Here is a 20,041-nt window from a genome sequence, read left to right as displayed (position 1 = left end):
ATCATATCATTAATTAAATAAGCTAATAATATGAAATAAAAACAAAAGAGACCTTAGTGTTTAATTACATTGCAGGAGCTAAAACTGGGGAAATGTCAGTGTGATTCAACAATGATTAGGTTCAAAGTTCCTAGATTTCTTATTGAGAAATAATCTTGGGGAACTAATCTGGTGATAGCCTTTTCTTTATTTCTTGAAGAAATAAAGCCGAAAGTAGACCACAGTTTGGATTAGTAAACGATAAGTCCCTGTGTTTTATATGGAATCACATAAATTACAAAGTGGTTATCTTAAAGGAATATAATAATGTTTTCCATGTCACAGTTTCAACAGCTTCGTGAACAGATGGAAACAGAGATCAATCGTCTAAAGCAGGAGAATGGTATTTTGAGAGATGCTGTCAGTACTTCCACAAATCAAATGGAAAGCAAGTACGCCATTATGGTCATTTTGTTAAAACATCTATCTTGTGCTTTTGAACTTGAAATTGTTTGTTATTGTTATTATTATTGTTATCCTCATCATCATCATGTATTATTGTGGAGAAACATAATGTGATTTTGAAGGTTAGGTAAACCACTTCTGCACTGTTGTCAAGAAATTACCCGGAGCAAAGCTACAAGGAGACTTACCTTTTTTTAATCTTAGTTGTATGGTTCTGTTAGATCCATTGCAGTGCATTGAGGGATTCAGAGGGGCTGAGAAAAAGATAGTATTCATATAGTTTTGTATCCTATAAAATGGATATTTTTCTATTTCTATTACAGAAAGCAAGTTCTAGGGATTTATTGTTATTGTTTTTTTATTTCCTTTTAAAAATCAGCATTATCAGGTTGAGTATTCTTCATATTACTGTCAACATGTAGGGGAGATCAGTCTGATAGGAGGTTTGCTGATAAGAAGAGAGTTCTATATTAATTGTCATTAATTTTAGTTTTTCAGCTGTACAAGATAGCATGGGAATTTATCCCAATCTGTTCTACCATTTGGTGTCAAACTAAGTTTAGAAAAATTTCTGCCTCTAAGCAGCACAAGGGAGAATGCTTACTAAATTAATACCCTATCTCAGGGGTAGGCAACCTCGGCTCTTTTATGACTCATGGACTTCAACTCCCAGAATTCCTGAGCCAGCATAGCTGGCTCAGGAGTTCTGGGAATTGAAGTCCATGAGTCATAAGAGAGCTGAGGTTGCCTACCCCTGACCTATCTTATAACATAGAATCAATATGTGTTAACTATACAGCTGTTGCTGTGCCTGAATGGTTTCTCCTGCAATTTTGCACTGAACTTACTTGTTTAGGGCCTTCTTTGTTCAAAGTGTATACTCATCGTCTTAGTGAATTTTGGATGATAATTTGGAGATTTTCTTTACAACAGACATTTGGAGGCAGGGGTAAATTTTCATTAGTTGCTTTGGCATTTCAGAATCTGTACATATGAGAGGAGCAAAATGTAATCAAGAATGGTTTCCCTTGTTTCTTTGCTCTTTAACTAGGAAACTGAATTTTGTTTTTAATAGAATATATAGTTGGCCCAGTAACATAACCATATTATATTTTTAATAGTTGCCATATGTGCTTAAAATATTACCATATCTTCAGTCATGGTGACTGCAGCTTGACCTGTCCAAATGTGCTTCATTCACATTGTCTACATTGTGAAAATAACCAATTGTATTTGTATCTAGGCAGTCTTCAGAACTCAACAAATTGCGTCAAGATTATGCTAGACTGGTGACCGAGCTGACAGAAAAAAGTAACAAACTGCAGCAAGAAGAGCTCCTAAAGAAAAATGCAGAACAAGCCATCAATCAGTTAAAGGTGAGCATCAACTTGTCTTCATAGTTGTGGCAAATCCTGTGCCCCAAACATGCAAATCAGAAGATTTTTTGCTGCTGAGAGGAAATGTGACTTTGCAGTCTCTCCCATGGGAGGATTGCCAATAGATTGCAAGATTTGGATCCAAAGTGAAGAAAGTGCTTTGGAATCATCCATCCTTTCCTGAAACGCTTTAATGAAGTTTTGTCTTTTCTTGGTTGTGTGAGATCCAAAGAAGGTATAGCTTGTTTATAATACTACTGACAGGTATGGTAAGCTTATGCATATCAGATCAAACAACTTACCCTGTTTTGTTTCCAAATACCTGCAAGTAGTTGCCAACAAGTTGGTACCTGTTATTATTTCTTGTAGTTCTTATTTATAAAACTGCATATTGTGTGCAGTTTTGATTGCCACAATATAAAAAAAGATGTTGAGACTCTAGAAAAAGTGTAGAGAAGAGCAACAAAGGTAATTAGGGGACAGGTGAAGAATGGTTGCAGTAGTTGGGTATGTCTAGTTTAATGAAAAGAAGCACTAGGGATGACATGATAGCAGTGTTCCAATATCTAAGGGGCTTCCCCAAAGAAGAGGTCAGCCTGTTCTCCAGAGAACCTGAAGGCAGGACAAGAAGCAACAAATGGAACCTAATCAAGCAGAGAAGCAACCTAGAACTAAGGAGAAATTTCTTGACAGAACAATTAATCAGTGGAATGGCTTGCCTCCAGATGTTGTGGGTGCTTCAGCACAAGTGTTTGTCTCCTGCTTGAGCAGGAGGTTGGACTAGAAGACCTCCAAAGTCCCTTCCAGCTCTGTTATTCTGTTATATGTACAGCAGGAACACATAAATTGTATGTCACAAAATTACTAGTGGCCTCAGGAAGAGCAGATGAATCTGAAATGCTTCCTTTACCAGTTGGTTTGTGTGATTTTAAACCAACACGAAATTAAAATAATTACATTTGTTTTTCCTACTTCCTCTTTCTAATGCCCATTTTATCTCTGAAAAATCCTCCTGAATGTTAGAGAAACCTTGGAACAACTTTTTAGGAGGGGTGAAAGTGGCAGTTCTATTATATTATTGATTTGTCATGCTTACCAACTGTATTTTCTGCCTGCTTTTAATCAGTGCAATGCTGTATTTCATGATCATGCAAAAATTCTGCAAAGGGCACTTTGACCATCAAAGGATATGCATAGGCAAGCAATATGTTACTAGAATACACAATAATTGTGAACTCTTCTTTTAATGAATTACTAAGTACAGAAACATTATGACCTGTATATAAATCAATGCCAACAAGTTATAAACTATCCTTTTATTGACAGAGCATGTGTTGTAGCATTGTAAAAAAATGCCTCATAATTTTATTTGGGAATAGAGATGGCACCCAACAGTAATTTATTAGATCACATTATGTAAGTGACTTGTGTTTTCTAAGTGATACGTGTCAGGTTAGAAGTATTATTATATATGTTATTTAAAAATATGTATTACATCTCTTCAGTACTGTTTCTTAAATCAGTTCATAATGTTTAAAAGAAATATACAAAATAGCAAAGTAAAGTTGCTTTTAAGGTGCAGATACAAGATAATTTAAAGATCATGTTTTAATGATCTAGCTATTTTTGGTAGAATAAGACATTCATTCTTACACCAACAAGATTCCCTGGAAGCAGCATTTCCATGAATAAAAATTTATATTTTTTATTTTATTTTAATTCCATTTATATCCCGCCCTTCTCCGAAGACTCAGGGTGGCTTACAAGCTTAGCAGTAGCCTTCATTCTATGTATATGCCTGCTTATTAGGGCTTTCATACACCCCCCAAGCGGCATTATTACAAAGTCAGCTTAATTGCCCCCAACAATCTGGGTCCTCATTTTACCTACCTTGGAAGGATGGAAGGCTGATTCAACCTTGAGCCTGGTAGGATGCGAACCTGCACTAATTGCAGGCAGCTGGTGTTACTTAAGGAGGCATTAACCCACTGCTCCACCAAGGCTCTTATAAAAATCACCCTAACCTCCTGTATTATTTATGAACTTGCATAGTCCGTCTTCTGAGATAATTTCATATTCATGTCCATATGCGAACAGAAATGCAGATTGGTGGTAAAGGAATTCTGGATGATTGACTGGTTACGCTATAAAAATGGAATAGCTATCTCAGTAAATTACTTTAACTGATTTAGTGGAATGGGATTTCTTTTTGTTTTATTGTTATGATAACCATGGATCAGTTCCTGTCCTGACTATAGGTAGTAGTTGCTTGACTGGTAGGTTTGTAAAACAAATCTTAATTTGCTCCTGCCATATTTGTTTAGAGTCTGAATTGTGTGGAATTGCAAACATGGTGCTCTGTTTACTTGCATGGCCTAATCTAGTTCACATTAAAATGTGTTGATTATATGGGGATATGTCAGTTTCTCAACCTCACAATTTTAAGGTGTCTGGATTTCAATAACCAGAATTCTCCAGCCAGCATACTATCTAGGGAATTCTGGGAGTTGAAGTTCACACCTTAATATTCTGAGGTTAAGAACCATCGGAATATATTCATACCTTTATTATTATAATCATTATAATCATTCAATTTTTTTGCCCACCTATTTTTAGTATCAGCCTTGAGTTATTTATTCTGCTCCATGTCTGCTAGATACTTGAGTAATCTGCTTTTTAAATGTTTGCATTAGTGCATGACTCAAAACTATTAAGAACAAGAAGTATTTGGCTTCCCTTTTATGATTTGTGGGTGATGCAGTAATACAGGCAGTCATGTTTATTCTTTTCCTTTCCTTTAAACTTGAAGGCACAACAACAGGAAGCTGAACGAAGATGGGAGGAAATGCAAAGCTATCTCAGGAAACGGACAGCAGAACACGAGGCCGCCCAGCAAGGTGCATTCAGAGCGTCTTCCTTGCTGCTGAATATGACCCCCTCCTTTTTTTATCAGCGGGATAAAACTGGTTTCTTTAAAGTTCTTTTTGTGTTGCTGGGAACATGGGATTTCCGATACAGTATTGGCATTGTTCAAAGCAAGGCATCTGATTTTTGCTGGTTTCCCTTTTACCTACTACAGCCTTCCTGTCTCTCCATTGAAGAGAAGGGAAAGAGGACTGCAAAATTCAATTATCTTGGTATGCAGAAATGCCTTCTGGGAGAATAGAACCACCATTGGTTACATCCCCTAATGTGTAATAAATAGCTTGTTCTTAGTAGTGTGAGAGTGTGATGCACTTTCTGTCTCTATTCTCCAGAGAGGTGATCTCATGCTGAGACTGTGCTGCTTGTGTTCTGAGCCAGATCACTCCTACGTCAGTCTCTCTTTTTCTGTATGCCTAAAATATTTGTTTCCTACATTTCCATAAAATTCAAGGTGACCACTCACACTCATAGAGTGCACATATCTGACAATGGTAAGAAGCTCCCCCACCCAAATAATTAGTAGCAGTAAATGTTTGCTTCTCGTTATAGATGTGCAGAATAAACTTGCGGCTAAAGATAATGAAATCCAGAGTCTGCACAGCAAGCTAACTGATACAATGGTCTCGAAACAACAGCTGGAACAAAGGATGATGCAATTAATGGAAGCAGAACAAAAGAGGGTCACAACTGAGGATTCTATCCAGAGACAGGTGCAGGTAGGATATTCTGCTAGGATCATATTTAGCTTTTAAGGTTTTGTTTTTTTGGTTTTTTTGGTTTTGTTTACAACATCAGTGTTACGGGATCTGTTACATTTTAGATTGATAATTTGATAACAACCAATTTACCCTGAAACAGAATGCTAAAACGTGCAAATGAATTTAGTTCCCAGGGATGTTTATTGGTGAGCTGTCAGCTAGTACAATCTTGCATGTTTTGGACAAATCCTGTTTTACACTGATTTTGTGCTCCTATTGCGATTGCAGTATATTTTGGAAATTGCAAAGTGGGCCTTAGAAAATGACTCCAAAGGCAGTGTAATGGAATGTGTGGATGCCATTGGAGAAAGTTGGGGGGTGGGGGAGAGAGAGAGAGAGAGAGAGAGAGAAATGCTGCCTAGCAAACAATCAGTCAAGAGTGGCAGGAATCCCCAGTGACTTAACAGCCAAGGGAAGAAATTTAGGAAGGACCCATCCTAATGGATCAAGCAGTTTACCGTGCTTTCAGACTTACAAGATTCTGTTAAGATAGCTTTACAACAGGGGTGTCAAACTCGCAATGTCACGTGACGTGTTGTGACTTTTTCCCCCCATTGCCGGCAATGGGGTGGGTGCGGGTTTGCCATGATGCATCCGGCCCGTGGGCCAGCAGTTTGACACCCCTGCCTTACAATAAAGTTGAATTAGTTCATGTAATCCTGTTTTCTGTCCGCTTTGCCTGAGCGGGCTAACAGACAGTATTGAACAACACTTGACGTGTATGAGTTTCTCTGCGTGAATTAAAACTTCCCGTGATATCTTCCGGTATGTTGATATTTCTGTAATCTCCAAATGATGCAGCATGGGGCAACTTCATTATTTTTCCAGGGTGAATAATTTTAGTAGCACCGCTATGTAAAAATATAATTGTGTTTATGCACGCAGTATTGCCCATTTAGAATAAAGTATTTGACTCTTTGTATTTTCTTTTTTGTAAAGGAGCTGATGGAACAGAATGAGGCTTTGAAAGCTCAGCTTCAGAAGTTGCATTCACAGATGGCAGTCCAGGTATATGTGACAAGCCCTGCTGTTAGATGCGTTAGGTATCGGACTAGAACAGGTGGCCATCACCACCTAGGAGCCAGTCTCTTCCATCTTCTCCGGCTGCTCTTTCCTTGTGCTTCAGGTGTGCAGATTGCTGGAGCAGGTTACTGCTCTGCCTGCATCTTTCCATGAGAGTTCTGTGAATCACATGTTACAACATGGCCGTACTGCGCATTTGCACAGAAAGCTGCAGTAGCTATCTTCTACCTCATTTTCAGAATTCTTTCAGAGTGATAACTATCAGGTACCTAGCTTGACAGCTGGAGGATAAACCATTCATACTAGAGAAAGAGAGTGGAAATTAAACTGATGGAAGCAGTGACTCATTCTTCTCAAAGTCACATGTTATTCTGTATATCCCTGATGATGGTATTTATTGATTTATTTAGGTATTTATTTATTATTTATTTATTTATTTAGTTATATTTATATACCGCCCTATTCCCTGAGGACTCAGGGTGGTTTACAGGGAATTAAAAATCCAAAATACAAAAATTAAGAACCAAATTAAAAAATATTAAATTAACCCTGTAGTCAGTTAAAAAGAACCCCAAATTAAAAATTCCTCCTCAGTCTGGGCCCGAGAGCTCGAAGAGCCAGGTCTTCAGGCCCCGGCGGAATGATCGGAGGTCGGGGGCAGTTCTCAGCTCCACCGGCAGCTGGTTCCAGAGGGCAGGCGCTCCCACCGAGAAGGCCCTATCCCTGGGTGTCACCCGCCGGCAATCTCTTACCGGCGGGACCCTGAGCAGACCCTCCCTGTGGGAGTGCACTGGGCGAAGGGCGTTTGATGCCGGCAGCAGGTGTTCCCTCAGATATCCCGGACCCAGGCCATTTATTAGATTTCTATTATTGTTTTCTCCAGAATCTCGAACCTGAGTCTCCTTGACCCTAATGCAATACCTTAAACACGAAACAAAACCCTTAACACTGACAAAGAATTAGCATTCTTCTAATTTAGTAGAGCTTTAAACATTTTATTCTTTCACATGTTCATTCTGAATGTAATTTGCCATTGTTTCTTCTGCCTTTCAGAATTCAGCTTCAGCCCTTGCTGAAGAATTGCACAAAGTGTAAGTATTTTTCACATGTATAGTCAGACCTTCTGTTGCTTCTGTGCTAATTACTTCCTTGTACATGTAAGGAGTATGAGGGCATATGAAAGAGATTTTGTTGAAGGAAATGCAGTAATTGTCAATATTTTTACCATCTGTTGTAACAAATTCTTCTGAGAAGTTACCGACATCTTCCTAAGGATTTCCCTTTTAGGTTGAACGTTTTCAGGGCATTGTATTTTATGTTGTTTTAGGGAAGAATTACCGTTGTCCCTTTCTTGTTTTTCATACATTACAAAAAAATAGCATTGTGTATGATTCAGTAAGGGACGCGGTGGCTTAGTGGGTTAGGACGCTGAGCTTGTTGATCAGATGGTCAGCAGTTTGGCGGGTCGAATCCTGAGTGCCGCATAACAGAGTGAGCGCCTGTTACTCATCCCAGCTTCTGCCAACCTAGCAGTTTTAAAGCACGTAAAAATGCAAGTAGAAAAATAGGGACCACTACGGTGGGAAGGTAACAGCGTTCCATGCGCCTTTGGCGTCTTGTCATGCCGGCCACATGACCACGGAGATGTCCTCGGACAAGCGCTGGCTCTTCGGCTTTGAAACGGAGATGAGCACCGGCCCCTAGAGTCAGAAACGACCAGCACGCATGTGCTGGGGAACCTTTACCTTTACCTTTTATGATTCAGTATGTAGCTGTGCATATGAGATACAGGAAGAGAAGCTTCTCCTACATTTTTTAATAAACATTTCTAGTAGCTCTAGTTTCAGAGACTATTTTTGTACTCCTGAACCCTAATGTAGCAGGTCCGGACTTCTCAGTTCTGTGATAAGATTTGCAATTGATTCTGAAACTTTCTGTTTGGAGGAAATTTCACAAACTGTCCTGGAAGTTATCTTGAAAGGCAATATATCAGTATTTTGAATGAAATTTAAAATAAAGTATGTAAGCTATTTTCTGTCATTCCCAATCACAAGTTCTTCAACAGTTTCTCCTCACTATTAATTAATCTCCCTATTAATTCTTTTGGTGATGGTTGGGGGTTTTTTGGCAGGGGGAAATGTAATGCTATTATCTGCTTTAGTATAATAGTTAATGTTACATTGATAAGGCTGTGGTTAGGCAATGTAGTGGTCCTGATTTAGCACTGCTAAGGTCAGACAGGACTAAAGAAAGTTTAAGTCATATAGAACAAAATGCTCCAGCCTGACTTGATTTTTGATCTCTATATCAGAACACAAAGGCCAAAGGTCAAAAGCAGAGAGAAGAGTAAAACCAACATCCCGAATTCTATAATATATATTGAATTTCAGACTCTCTGACGCCACAGTTTTTCAATCCACAACTCAGCATAAGGAAATAATAATAATAAAAAACTGGTTGAAAACTATGAAATCCTCAATAATGGAATACTATCTTGCACCCAAGTAGGTGACAATAGTAGAAGTATTCCTTTCCTTCTTCCATCTAAATAATATCTTATTGCTAGGTTACTCTAAGAAACAGCCCCCAGACTTTCCGGCTTGGCGGATCAGCAGGGGAGGGAGAGGGGATGGTTGTGTGTGAGTAGCAGCTGTGTGTAAGCGCATACAACTCCATGTGGATGCTCACCTGTTCTTGCATGGCCTGGTTCTGAGTGAGCTGCTGGGGATGGGGACCCCTGCTCTAAAGCCTCTTTAAATGGCTATATCTTGAAATTAAGTGCTGATATTCATGGAAAGCATATTATTACATTCATTGTTGTTAGCTACTACTGTATACTACCTTTTCCTGTTCACCCCAAGCAGATCTGCAGAATTAGAGTAGAGTATAATAGAAACCTTAAAGACTGCATTCCATTAAGAGAGCACTGTCTGTTTATATTCTAAAACACTAATGGGACTATCAAATGCAACAACTTTAAAGAATATTGTGCCTACCTTTTATGAAGGCCATTACAGATCACTATTGATTTTTTTTATGCTTACAGAATTGCAGAAAAAGAGCAGCAAATAAGTCAGTCCGAGGAGTCCTTAGCCAATGAACGACTCAAACTAGCCAGCAAGGAAGAGGATCTAATGGTACGGTGAAATATTATTTGTAAAAAGGTGGAGTGAGTTGTCTTTCAGTTGTGGAAATAAGTAATAGTAGCAGACAAGTTGTATTAGTTAGGTGGTTGTATCTGTTGCGGTTGCTGTAGTTCATCTGTCATGTAAACAAAAAGTGGACTAACCTTTTCTTCTTTCTTGTCTAATTTCAGTGATAGCAGTTACCTTGATTCTTTCTTTTTTCTCTTCCTGTACTTGTAATTATCAGTGGGGCACTGCTCATCAAATCATTCATGATCACTTCCTCTGCTTGCTGTAGTTCAGTTCTGTGACTTCAGTACTTTCTACTTTCTTGCCTTCGAGGGAAGGTATATGCCTGTGCAAGCATGAAGGCACCTATAATGAAAGCAGTAAAAACTTCAGCAGCTTAAGAGATGCAGTAGATCCTAGAAAGAGCGCAGTCAGCTTCAGATCAATTCCCAGTTATTGCAAATTACTCTAAAGCTACAGGAGTTTCTCTTCCTAATCCTCAAAAACCTAATTATGTTGCATGGATGGGAAGGAAATGCTTAATATTTGGATTTAAGAGAATTTTTATATAGAAGACGGTGTATTTATTAAATTGTTCCTTTACAGCTTGGCAAGCTAGACTCTGAAACAAGTTTATATGGACAGAGAGTGAGAATTGTTAGCAGCGTAATCCATAAACCGCTTTTCTCCAAAAACCTTCTGAGCCTGCAACAGGCCAGTTTAAACCTCACGAACATTTATCTTTTCATCCCATCATGCTGTAAATGCCTCACTCTTGGATCTGATCCAAGTTCAGAGAAGAAGCGCCATTCTTTGTTCTTCAAAATGCAAAGCAGTTCTCTGCAAATTCAGTAGCGCAAACAGGTCCAACAAATTTTAGATGCGTTGCCTGAAAGTCTAGTTTTCTAGCTGCAGAGTGTCTGAGGTGTCCCTTTATTTCAGAGCATGGCAACTGTAGCCTGAGCTGACAGTCCAGTCTTCCATTTCATTCTTCAGCATTTGTAAAACTGACCTCAGAATGGGTAAAGTCAGTTTTACAGTCGGTCCAGTAAACTGTCCAGGTGTTCTATTCTGCTGATTTCCATCTTTGGCCTTTTTGAAGTTGCACAGGAAAGTTTTTAACATTAATCCAGTGTGTTAAACAGTAGATTGAATAGAGGAACTAGGTGTGCTCATTTTCTCCGCTGCAGGTTGTCCAGAATATCAACATGTCTCTGAAAGCAGAAGTGCAAAAGTTGCAGGCATTCACAAATGATCAGGTAAGTATCTGTGGAGATTCTCAGTCATCCAGGTCACGGTTGTCCCAAAGGTGCTTTTTCAAGAAGCAAATGGACTTTCTTGTTTTTATTTATTTATTTATTTATTTATTTATTCAATTTATATACCGCCCTTCTCCCGTAGGACTCAGGGCGGTTCACAAGGCTCTTAAAAACAGATACAACAATTACAAAATTAAAATCGATTAAAAAGAATTATATAAACCTTGCTATAAAACCCCAGTTAAAAAACAGTTAAAATCCCAATAATATGCTCAGACCAGGCCAGAGAGCTCAAACAGCCAGGTCTTCAGGTCCCGGCGGAATGAGCGAAGGTCAGGGGCAGTCCTAAGCTCTACAGGCATCTGATTCCAAAGGGCAGGCGCACCCACAGAGAAGGCCCTCCCCCTGGGTATTGTCCACTGGCAATCTTTTACCGGCGGTACCCTGAGAAGACCCTCCCTGTGGGAGCGCACAGGACGAAGGGAGCTTGATGCCGGCAGCAGGTGTTCCCTCAGATATCCCGGACCCAAGCCATTTAGGGCTTTATAGCTCATCACCAGCACCTTGAATCTCACCCGGAGGGCAACCGGAAGCCAATGCAGCTCGCGGAGCAGAGGTGTTACATGGGAGTATCGGGAAACCCCCATCACAATCTTTGAAGATGTTTTGCTTCTTGTCAGTTGTCCCATCAACACAAGATTCAGCAATCCATCTGCATTTAAAATACAAAGGCTGCTCTTTTGAAGACAGCAAAGTCCACATTTTGGACAGAGAGGACCACTGGTTTGAAAGAGAGTTCAAAGAGGCCATCTGTGTCGAAATTGAACAGCCCTCTCTCAACAGGGGGGGAGGGATACGACATCGCCTATCTCCTGTCTACAACACAGTCCTTTCAGCAGTTCCAAGAAGGCTCCACACCCATTTGCACTGCTGAAGTGACTTTGAGGACAGAGATACTTAAAAAAGGAAAAGGAAGAATAAAAAAAATCCATTTTAACTTTTAAGTATTATCATGGGAAAACATTCAGCAAAGGAGGAAATAAGAATACAAAGTAGTTCAAATCATAGCATCTTAAAAGAAATTCTAACAGAAGAAAAAGTAAAGTATAAGGTTCCATGCAGACAAGACAATATTGCTCTATTCCTACTTAGAGGAACTTCTGTTTTAAACAAATTCCAAGTGACCTGAAACATACAGTACAGTATCACATGCAATATGAACCCACCACAAAATAAAGACTAGTAACAGTTTTCTGCCTAGACTTGTTTACTTATTTGGTAGACAAAAATGGATTCCTGAAGCCTTCTGTTTCTTTGGATTTTTCCCCAGCCTCCTCTTGCTTTGATAACAGGTAGTCCTCGACTTACAACAGTTCCTTTAGTGACAGTTCAATAGCAAAAAAAAGTGACTTATGGCCATTTTTCACACAGCCTTTGAAGCATACCCATGATCCTGTGATCAAAATTCAGATGCTTGGCAACTGGTTCATACGTATGACTGTTGCTGTGCTCCAAGGTCATGTGATCTCTTTTAACAAGCAAAATCAATGGGGAAGCCAGATTCACTTAACAGCTGTGTTACTAAGTTAACAACCGCAGTGATTCACTTAATAACTGTGGCAAGAAATGTTGTAAAATGGGGCAAAACTCACTTAACAAATGTCTCATTTAACAACAGAAATTTTGGGCTCAATTGTGGTCGTAAGTTGAGGAGTACCTGTACTTTCTTTGTACCAATCTTGGTACACAACTTCTGTCTCCAGTTTAAAACAACAAAAACTTTTTATGTGAGCTAGAACATCTACTGTAGATGAATCTGTCCCCTCATGAAGATCCAGATTCCATATCTTGAGATGATGTGAATGTGGATTTAAACATACCCAGCTTGCCAATCTCATATATATTCAGATATTTAAATCTATTCATGTACAATTGTAAATAACATTTACAAATAGCCATTTTTCCTGGAGTGTTTCCACTTGTTGAGATATTATCTTAAAGATAGTAATTTTTTGTTAGATCAGGATGCTTTGAAAACATAGCCTTTCAATTAATATGTCTTTTCTCAGAGCCAAGCAAAAGTATATGTGTATCCCTTTTCTTGTCCTAGAATGAAAAGCAGAGCCAGAAACTAAATGTGACCTTTTAAAAAATTGGATGTGAGTAAAATTACAGAATTTTGGTGTGATGTGACATTAAAAATTGCACTAATCTTTTTTACATCTAGGCGGTTGCCATTCATGAGCTGGAGCGGATACAGAAAAGGTAAAATTAATGAAGATGCTGTAATTATTATGCATTAGCTCAGAATGGGGAGGGTCGCATACAAGGTCTTGTGAGCAAGGGCGAAACTTATTTTAATCTTTTTCTCCCCTTCAGTGTGCAGATCAAAGATGACAAAATCAGAACACTGGAAGAGCAGCTGCAGGGACATTACTCCAAAGCTTCAGATGCAAAGGAGGAACTTCAGGTATTACATTTCACAAAGCTGTCTTACAGGGGAACAAAAGACAGTAACCCCTCGACAGTAGGAATAGGAAACAATGAAACAGGAAAGCCAAAATTAAATTATTTATGGACTGATTGGCTCTTAAGACTCTAAATTTTGGACAATATTACATATTTCATCAAAATACCTAAGGGGTCCATTCTGAAATGTGGTCTCAGTCTGGATTATTGTCTATGGCCCAAAAGCTTATGATTGTAGCAATGTTGTTAAATGCTGTCTGTTCTTCAGCATTAGTTTTCTTTATTTCTTCCCTGTTCCTGAACCAGGAGTAGGCATTCTTTTTTTTTAATTAGAAAATGTTATTAAATGTACATTTAAAAACAAAAGTGGACATGATTCAACTTCCCTGGCTACAACACTACTATTAGTATTACCATATGTTACAGAAAGAAAAATCAAAAACGTAAAATACATTCTATGACAGGACAGAGTATAACAAACTGTACATATAACATTCTGATGCCTTTATGCTTCCTGTTTATAAATATTTTAAGTTACATATTTTATATTTTGTATTTTTATCTCCTATGTTTTTATCAAAACGAGATGTGAATGTGTCACACAGTAAATGTTCTGTACTTCTCAAACCCCTGTCTGTTAACCACGTTTGGGGGTTATGGAAATTGAAATATCTAGAAGAGCCAGGGTTGGCTGTCCTTACCCTTTGTGAAGCAGTTTGGATCATATTTTGCCCACTTTCTGTTTTCATTATTTATTTCATTTCCCCCCACATTTTGGCAGTATCCTATCTTGTTGATTAACTTCTGCTAAATTGCAGTTACAAACAGTTCATTGTTTGTCCTTTAAAAATCCCTCTGAAATTACTTGCCAATGACCATTCCACCTGGAATTTTTGAAAATTGTAATCTTAAAATCATTAGATTAAGGATAAATTAAATCATGTTTAGAGAATGAAATAGGAGGACATTACATATAAAGAGCTGTGTCTCTGGATGCTTCTTTCCCCAAAGTTTACTTTTTCAAGATGATAATAGAAACCAGTTCCAGTAAGAATCACTTAACATTTCTTCATTTGTTCATACTATTCCTCTTAAAGAAAATGATAAGAACCATCCCTAAGTTTGTAATTCCAGATTAACAGTATGATGTGACAATTGCATTCTAGGATCTAAAGGATCAAAACAAAACTTTTCAGTTGGAAATTCAGAAACTGCAGGCTCTCCTCTCTGAGCAGGTATGGCACACTTTGCTGCAGATAATAATAATTTAGGATGTTCACTCTGTTTAGTCAAAATAAATAGTTAACGTTTACTAAGTTTTACTTTGATATAGAAAAACATTACATCGTCTGGATATGGCAGTACGATACCAGGCTTGCCATGCTGAGCAGCAGCCTCATCCACTGTAAAAAGCTATTGGTATTACCTTTCTAATGAATCAGTTACACCAAGTACTTGTCAGTGAGGTCTGGGACAACTCGGCACGGCCATTTGCTGCGGCTAACTCACTGTGGGACAATTCAATGCTGTATTAATTTTTTCATTCAGGTAGTTTTATTGGTGGCCACATAACTCTTGTGTTTCTGGATTGACTTTCTTTATTTTATTATTATTGGCCACGGCTCTGTCAAAATTAATTTAACTTTTGTATTTGTTGAATTGTCCCATGGTGTGTTGTCTCGCGGTGAGTTGGCCACGGTGAATAGGCCACGGTGGATTGGCCATGGCACGTTGTCCCATTCCATTGACCTTAATATCGTGGTTCCGATAGATGAAACCCTTCAAAAGAACTTTGAGGCATTGTTTTCCTTAAAGAATCTTTTATTTGGGAAACAAAGTATCGGCACTACATAGTTGAACCCCAAAACCAAATTCCCTTCCCCCTGATACAAAGTAACAAAGTGCAATTCCCACCCCAATAAACTGTCATAAATCACATTCCCCAATTAGCTTAAAGTAGGGGCTTTCTCCTTAGCTCCACAGCCCGGCCAAAATGTTATCAGCTTGTCCTTGGCTTCCCACCACAGTGTTATGTTATGTCCTTGGCTTCCCACCACAGTATTATGTTATGGCTAGCTGAGCTTACATTCCAACCTCCCCCCCCTCTCTGCTGCACCTAATTTCTAAAGTAAGAAAAAGCATGTTAAAGGAATAAAGAAAATGGTTGCATTTTCATCAGTTGTCAAAGCGGCAACATCCAATGTTAGCAGCATTGACACTTATGTCCTTAGCAGACTTGCAACAGATCTTCCAGATAGCTTCCCACACCTCCCAAATACACATGGATGCAAAAGAAGAAATGATGGTACAATTTGGAATCCCACAATGCCAATCCTCATTCATTCATTTACGTTTTTCTCCTCCTTTATTTTTCTCTCTTCCACCACTGGCTTGTCACTTCAGTGGAACTTGTATAAAAAAGAGACACTGAATTTGGCCACAGAGACAATAACTTGTATATAGCCAAGGTTGATGAGATACCCAACTTGTCAGCCTCTTCCTCCTCATGCCTATACCTCTGATCTCTTAAGATGTCGATTAAAGTCAAGAAATCCACCACTCCTCACAGTGCTTAAGCTGCTGGCCGAACATCAGAGCACTATACAAAAGTGGATGGAAGCATGGAGTAGCTATACCTCCCAAGATATTTCTGAGCATATTAATAGTATACCTCCAGGATTTAATTTACCCTGACACATATGGGTGACATACAATAGAATTAGAACGACTCATGGGGTGTGTGCCGATTCTCTGTATAAATGGGGAAAGACACCTTCAGCACAATGTGATTGCGGGGCTCCCCGACAGACTATCCAACATATACCTATAGTGAGGGAATGCACTAATAGAAGATACCCAGGAGATGTTAAGGACTTCCTCTGCGTAACAACGGCAGCTACTGACTGGATCTCCAAACTCGACATTAAACTCTGAAATGTTATTTCTGTTTTCCTCTTAGGTTTTATAATTGCTTCTTTTTTAAAAAAAAATTGTTTTAACTGTTCTAACTTGTAAATATGAAGTGCTTTTAATTCTGTGTGTGACCAGCCATACGCTACCGTAAATAAATAAATCCTCCTCTTTTCCCTAGTTTGGCATGAAAGTGCATACTAGGATTGAACCAGGAGAAGGAAGGCTTGTTTAGTTCAGCTGTGAGGAAGGCTGCTCTGGGTCTCACATGGGGGTGGCCAGTTTTATTTACCTTTATGGTTGTGGCTCTGGAATTTTGACTTTTGGGAGACATGCAGAGCTCTGGTCTTCTGGTAGAATCACTTTTATAATTCCTTTATAAAAAGAACTCCAACTTAACATAAAGAGACTTTAGCAGGGACCTAAAGTATTCCCCGAATAGGTTTTGCATAATGCTATTTCTGCTATCAATTTTCTGAATGAGATGAACAGAAGTATGAACTTCTGATGCGGTAAATGATGTTATAGGATATTGTAGTGTTGCTACAAAAGCAATTATGGGAAAACAGATTAGGTACCTGGGTCCGTTTCACATTTTGCTTCTCTATATATGAAAGTGTGTAGTTGTTCAGTGAATGTTTTAGGTTGCCTAGGTGTTTATAAACAGCGTCAGGCTTGTAAAATGCTTTATTAGTTTACTCATGCTTCCTTTTAAACACTTTATCCTAATAAAAAACATAGGATTGGAAAGCATTCAGATGGAACCATTAATTCATTCCCAGAAGATTATTTGTGTAGTATAACTTTCCATGCCACCAACCATTAGTTTTTATATGCATGGTTGGTAGATGGGTTGAGAGATTAAACAAGGCATGCTTAGTTGAGAATGAACTTGCTTGTTAAAACATTAGATTTGAGCTTTTCTTCCCTATTATCAACAGATCCCATGGTGGCATTTTTAGATGCCAAAGAGCCTTTAGTGGTATAAATGATACTGTTGAAAATAGTCTTCAAGGAGAAATAAATGTATTTCCCATTCTAATGCAGAATAATCTTTCATTTTTGAATAAAGTATTTGAAACAACTGTCAAACTTTTCTCAAGTGTGCAATGTACATCTAGAGAGTTCCTCTTGAACTCCCCCCCACCTACCTATGTTCCCCCCTCCCCCCCCAAAAAATTCTGCTCTTTTGTTCAGTGGCACTCTTTGGCAGCAATGGTGGCCTTGACAGTACTGAGGCTGAAGTAGAGACCTGGAGCCTTTAGCAGTCTCAGTTGCCTTCTGATGCTGTGCACACCCTTCTTCAAATTGTACATGACCTTCTCATGAGGCTGCTTTGCAAGAAGGCTGCATGTGGCCAACAGCTCCTTCAGAAAGTTCAGGCCTGCCTCATTGGCAGTTGGGGGTGAAGAAGATGGTCAGCTGGGGCATGGCAGGGCTGTAGGAGCAGAGGGCAGCAAAAATGACAGAGTGCAGAGTAGCCAAGAGGGCAGTGATGGTGGAGATGGACAGAGATAGGCACGTGCCTTTTGCCTTTCAATGGGAGAAAGTTTTTGACACAAAGAGGCTTGGAATAGAGGCAGACATGGTGAGTCATAATATTTTTTTTATGTTCCTGATAACAGGCTATTTATTCCATACCTCTTCTCTTCTAAGGTCTGATCTAAAAGCAATGAGCTAGGAATGCTACCACTATCTAATTTGAAGGGAACTTTTATGGAAGCACATACTGTTTTTGACTTCTTCTGCTGATTGATTTCTTAGAACTTTTATCCTGATAGAGTAAAAATGAACATTATTGCATGTCATAATTTTGATTCCTATTATGGCTGAGAGTGTCCTCGATGCTTCTTCTCTTGCTTCAATGGGAGGCCAAAGAAATTTGTAGCCCTATAATAATATACAACAAGCTCCCAGCCACTTCCTTGGTCCTCCCTGCTGTAGTAAGCAGCTCATTACAAGAGTTTCCAGCTAACCTTTATCCTATATCACTCGACTTCATTTTTTTCTATTTCTTCCTTTCTTATTACTTTTTCTGATAGCCCAGGATGTCCATCACTTTTCTTGGACATATCAGGAGAGTTTTCAGTGGTAGGGGGGCACCATTCTCAGGGACTGACCCTCCAAACTATGACTTCCTCAGATGACCTGATGGCCTTTCCAAGTAGGCCTCCTTCCATCTTGCCTGAAGTATTTTTAACAATTATGAAGAGGTGGTATTTTGCTTACCCTATTTAAGGGAGTGATATATTTTCAGTCTCTTAGGGGAATTGAGAACCCCCCAAACAAATTGGCCAGAAAGTCAAGTGCACATGGCAACAACCATCTTTGAAGACATCCAGAAGAAGAAGAAGACGACATATCTTGAAGCCCAGGAAAGAAGAGTCCTGTGGGGATTTCCCTTTTTCCATCTTAAAAAGCTTTCAAAGAGGTCAGAAGTCTCATAGCCAGTGGAGAAGGAAGTATGTGGGCACATATTTCCTGGATGGTCTACTTTTAGTTCCAAGAGTGGCTGAAGTCTCTTCCCTTCATTTCCTATCTAAAACCAAAGTTACACAAGGATCTAGAATTCATTGGCATGAGCAGGCTTTGCTTATTTGCCTAGTGCTACTGTTCTCATATTCAGGCACCTAGTGTTTTGTACAGTGACATAGCTCATTTCCCTGAAATGCCAAAAAGCAAAGCACCTACTGATGCTTCAAGCCATCAATCATCTTATTTGCTATCAAAGTTATAGAATCATTCCCACTGGCAGTAAGTTCCATGTGGCAACCTGAAATTCCATTCTTTTGGCTATTTCCAAGCCAAAAGAACCACGTTTGTATGTTCATTTACCCATCTTCTGGAGGTTTCTGAGATTTGAACTGGGCCATCATTCTCAATACACTGCTCTCCCCTTTGGTATGGCAACATAAAAGATCCTTGTAGCACATGTAGTGTCTCTCTTAGGACAAAATTCAAACCTACTATTTAGATTGGCTTCTCCTCTGTTCTCATTCTTTAACAGAGTGAGCAAGATAGTCTGTTGCTTATCATACCTTGGCTTCTGCATCAACTGGGAGAAGAGGCAGATGCCCCTGCTTAATGCCTGCAGCTTCTGGAAACAAAGCTGAAGTATTCTGGCAGGCTTGGCCCTCCTCCCTTACAGGAATTAATCAGGTCAGTGATGCATGCCAAATGGTTGAAATTCAGCAGTCCTAGGTCATCTCTAAGGCTCAGTTCCATGGGCCAGGACTCACTCATACTCCCTACACTAGGCATCATTTTCCTTATTGAGAGGAGAAGCAACTGGACCAAGTCATTTTATTCCACCGAGATCTCATCTGAAAGTCTTTCATATCATGGATGTCTAAGGCCCTTGAAAAGGTTGTATTCTTTTTCACCCATACTACTTGCCAATGCCACCCTTCGGGGATTAGGAGACTTGTGTAGGGGACACAAGTCTTAGCTTTTTGGATGCTGTCGGACTCATTAAAAATTATAGCCTTCTTGGAACTCAAAGTAATCAGGCTAGGGCTCTGCAATTCTGATCTAAACTCATGAGGGAGACCTCAATAATGCTAGAATAATCAATCACATCTTTCATCGCTCAATAAACCATGTCAAGGCCTCCTTCAACTTGTTCAGTGACTAGCTCAGTACATGGAAGCTTACAGTTATATTATTCGGTTCATCTACTCTTCAGGACATCTTGCTAACAGTTTGGCTACCTTCTCTATTAATGTCCCCTCGGTGTTATATGC

At 39.2% G+C, this 20,041-nt stretch overlaps 1 protein-coding gene across 5 annotated transcripts in view; it reads left to right on the top strand.

Annotated features, from left to right (window-relative positions):
* Nucleotides 1-20,041, top strand: part of KTN1 (kinectin 1) — a 94,999-nt gene that overhangs the window by 41,669 nt on the left and 33,289 nt on the right. For 4 of the 5 annotated variants that reach the window (XM_081316968.1, XM_081316967.1, XM_081316964.1 and 1 more), the window contains exons 8-18: nucleotides 325-431; nucleotides 1,688-1,820; nucleotides 4,630-4,717; nucleotides 5,295-5,461; nucleotides 6,443-6,511; nucleotides 7,580-7,617; nucleotides 9,573-9,663; nucleotides 10,851-10,919; nucleotides 13,147-13,184; nucleotides 13,299-13,389; nucleotides 14,555-14,623. In XM_081316968.1, coding sequence (XP_081173094.1) covers nucleotides 325-431; nucleotides 1,688-1,820; nucleotides 4,630-4,717; nucleotides 5,295-5,461; nucleotides 6,443-6,511; nucleotides 7,580-7,617; nucleotides 9,573-9,663; nucleotides 10,851-10,919; nucleotides 13,147-13,184; nucleotides 13,299-13,389; nucleotides 14,555-14,623 — 960 coding nt within the window. The remainder of the gene's footprint in view (nucleotides 1-324; nucleotides 432-1,687; nucleotides 1,821-4,629; nucleotides 4,718-5,294; nucleotides 5,462-6,442; nucleotides 6,512-7,579; nucleotides 7,618-9,572; nucleotides 9,664-10,850; nucleotides 10,920-13,146; nucleotides 13,185-13,298; nucleotides 13,390-14,554; nucleotides 14,624-20,041) is intronic. The other variant, XM_081316966.1, reaches the window with a different exon arrangement.

This window comes from Vipera berus (assembly GCF_964194415.1).
Source record: "Vipera berus genome assembly, chromosome: 1".
NCBI classification, from domain to species: domain Eukaryota; kingdom Metazoa; phylum Chordata; class Lepidosauria; order Squamata; family Viperidae; genus Vipera; species Vipera berus.
The sequence above is the reverse complement of the archived record's forward strand: the minus strand, read 5'-3'. Positions and strand labels throughout refer to the sequence as shown.